This window comes from Penaeus japonicus, unplaced genomic scaffold (genome assembly GCF_977035675.1).
Source record: "Penaeus japonicus unplaced genomic scaffold, GWHDUDI00000001_assembly GWHDUDI00000018, whole genome shotgun sequence".
Classification (NCBI taxonomy): domain Eukaryota; kingdom Metazoa; phylum Arthropoda; class Malacostraca; order Decapoda; family Penaeidae; genus Penaeus; species Penaeus japonicus.
In genome coordinates, this window is record NW_028234420.1 from 32,680,347 (window position 1) to 32,682,846 (window position 2,500).

The 2,500-nt window shown below is 37.3% G+C and overlaps 1 protein-coding gene across 1 annotated transcript in view; it reads right to left on the reverse strand.

The window, feature by feature from the left end:
• Positions 1 to 2,500, reverse strand: part of LOC122257563 (neuralized-like protein 2) — a 6,589-nt gene that overhangs the window by 795 nt on the left and 3,294 nt on the right. The window contains exons 4-7 of the mRNA XM_086546875.1: positions 2,186 to 2,500; positions 1,899 to 2,046; positions 1,554 to 1,698; positions 1 to 1,052 (exon numbers count right to left, since the gene is read on the reverse strand). The exon at positions 1 to 1,052 is cut by the window's left edge and continues 795 nt beyond it; the exon at positions 2,186 to 2,500 is cut by the window's right edge and continues 170 nt beyond it. Of these exons, the coding sequence (XP_086403001.1) occupies positions 1,583 to 1,698; positions 1,899 to 2,046; positions 2,186 to 2,500 (579 nt within the window). The 3' untranslated portion in view covers positions 1 to 1,052; positions 1,554 to 1,582. The remainder of the gene's footprint in view (positions 1,053 to 1,553; positions 1,699 to 1,898; positions 2,047 to 2,185) is intronic.

Genomic DNA, 2,500 nt, shown 5'->3' on the forward strand with positions numbered 1-2,500 from the left:
GTGTTCACCAGCGCAAAAATGTTCATTGGTTAGCTAGGGTTCAACATATGATTATCTCATTACATCTGAAATGCAATAGGCATGGGGGAATCTTTTCTGTGTGTTATGGATTACCCAATATATCACTTATGATCAATCAAAATGGTCAAAGTTCAAATGAGGTTTGACTTTTAGTAAACACCATGTGTATTATGTACTATAAAATTATAAATAACAATTGTTGATAACATAATCCCAGTCAGCTGCCTAATACTGACATGATCATCACTTTTCAAGTGAGTTAGTTAATATCAATTCCATGGAAGTTCATCTTCCTAAATGAGATTACACCATATAGAATCCACTCAGTACATTCATTTCCTGATGTTCAGGGCTTCTACTGTATCACAGACAAACAGTTAAGTCACTCCATGATCAAAGACCACGGCGACAGTACAGTAAAGTATCACTAATTTGGCTATTACATATTTCTCTCTTTTTAAAACTAATAATTTAGAATTAACAAAAAGTCAATCTTAAACGAACAATAAACCAGTTTCATTTGTGCCTAATCATGTTAGTCAAAAGAAAAGCTTACACATATTTCAGCAATGTAAACCACGTACAAGATATTCACAATGCTTAATCTTGGTAATCTAAACACAGGATATTGCCACAAGTACTTTTTCTAAACTCAAAATATTTCAAATACATAAAAAAAAACTAAAAAAAAAACAATCTATACAAACTTGACACTTGCAATACTCTGTCACTGATAATATTGACACTGTACGAGGCATTTCCACTTTCAGCATTTTTTTCCCATGAGTGAGGAAGATCAGAGGAAATTGGAGACTAAGATCATCCCTGAATTTACATAGCAAGTTTTCTGGTGGTACTTTCAGCCAATGCCTCTTGCCCTTTGTTTACAAGAGTGGACACAGGAGGAGAGGACCAGAGGTCTGTCATTGTTCACTGGGCACTGGAGTGCTGAAGACTCACGGCAATATTCACAGCCACTGGTAGCCTCATGTTTTTCGACGGTCAATTGGCCAAGATGTACACGCAACATTCTGCAGGAAAAGAATATAAAAATTAATCATAACTATGTACTAAATCTGTATGTGCAAGATGGCAATACTGGCAACATTGACAAATAATCAATTAATCTGCCTCTTTTCTGTCTGCCTGTCTGCTAGTCGATTTAAAAATAGTTTAATGAAAATTAATTTTAGTTATCTTAGAAAGAAAAGAAAAGAAAAGAAAAGAAACGAAAAGAAAAGAAAAGAAAAGAAAAGAAAAGAAAAGAAAAGAAAAGAAAAGAAAAGAAAAGAAAAGAAAAGAAAAGAAAAGAAAAGAAAAGAAAAGAAAAGAAAAGAAAAGAAAGAAAGAAAGAAAAAAAAAAAAAAAATATATATATATATATATACACACACATAAAACAATGAAGACAATGACAATGATGATGAAGACAATAACAATGACAAAGACAACAATAATGATAATGACAATGACAAGTAAATATTTAATTTACAAAACTCTTGTCATACCACAACAAAACCAAAAAATATTACCTTAGGCTCTGCCTATGAAATTTCAGTTTTCAAATAACGAACAACAGGTAGTCCTTCAGTTTACGGGGCAGAGGCAAAGCATTGACACCATGTTCGGCAATATGCTTCAGGATGATGTCACGGCACTTACTCTTCAAAGAACCAACTGAAATGGCAAAGGAGTTGATGTTAAAATCAGCTGAACGCTAATACAACTTCAAAACAAAAAATAAATTTCCTGCATCACATATCTGCCATGAAACTGTATATGTATATCTCTCTCACCCCTTCACACTCACACTCACTCATGCACACAAGCATAAGCACACAATCACAATCACTTCTAAGAAACCATCATATACCAACCTCCATAAAGTTGCACTATTCTGACTTGTTTCGTAGTGCCATAAACATCTACAACAGCATACAAAGGCGCCTCCTTGTAAGGCAACTGTTTGGTAAATGCTCCTTGGTCCTCGCCATTTATGATGTAATGCATCTCTGCTAAATCTCCCTGAAAAGTACATCATAACCATATATGTGCTGCTATGAAAGTGTAGCATTCAAGCTATGTAACTGATATACTGTCTCATTACTCAAAATAGTGAAAGAACCTATATGTGTGTCCCAATAACTTGTACGTCCAAGCTTACTCTCGTCAAGTAGATAATGCCGATCCTACTGCCCTCGTCCGTGGGAAGAATGTTGTCTCTCTTGAGCGTCATTTTGCGGCCTGAGGGAGCTGAGTAGACATAGGGGGAGGGCTGCAGGGCGGCCAGGGGGACCAGACCCCGGGAAGTCTCAATGGCATCCCCCACTATGAAGGACTCCAGTCCTGTGAACCGGCCATTGCTCATGGCTCTCCGCCGGCCCTTCCTCTTAGAACCAGCCCCTTGGTGCTCCCCGTTGGCCCCTCCACCTCCCCCTTCCGTCACTCTAGTTACATCCCCCTCTGATGCTCTTCTGTC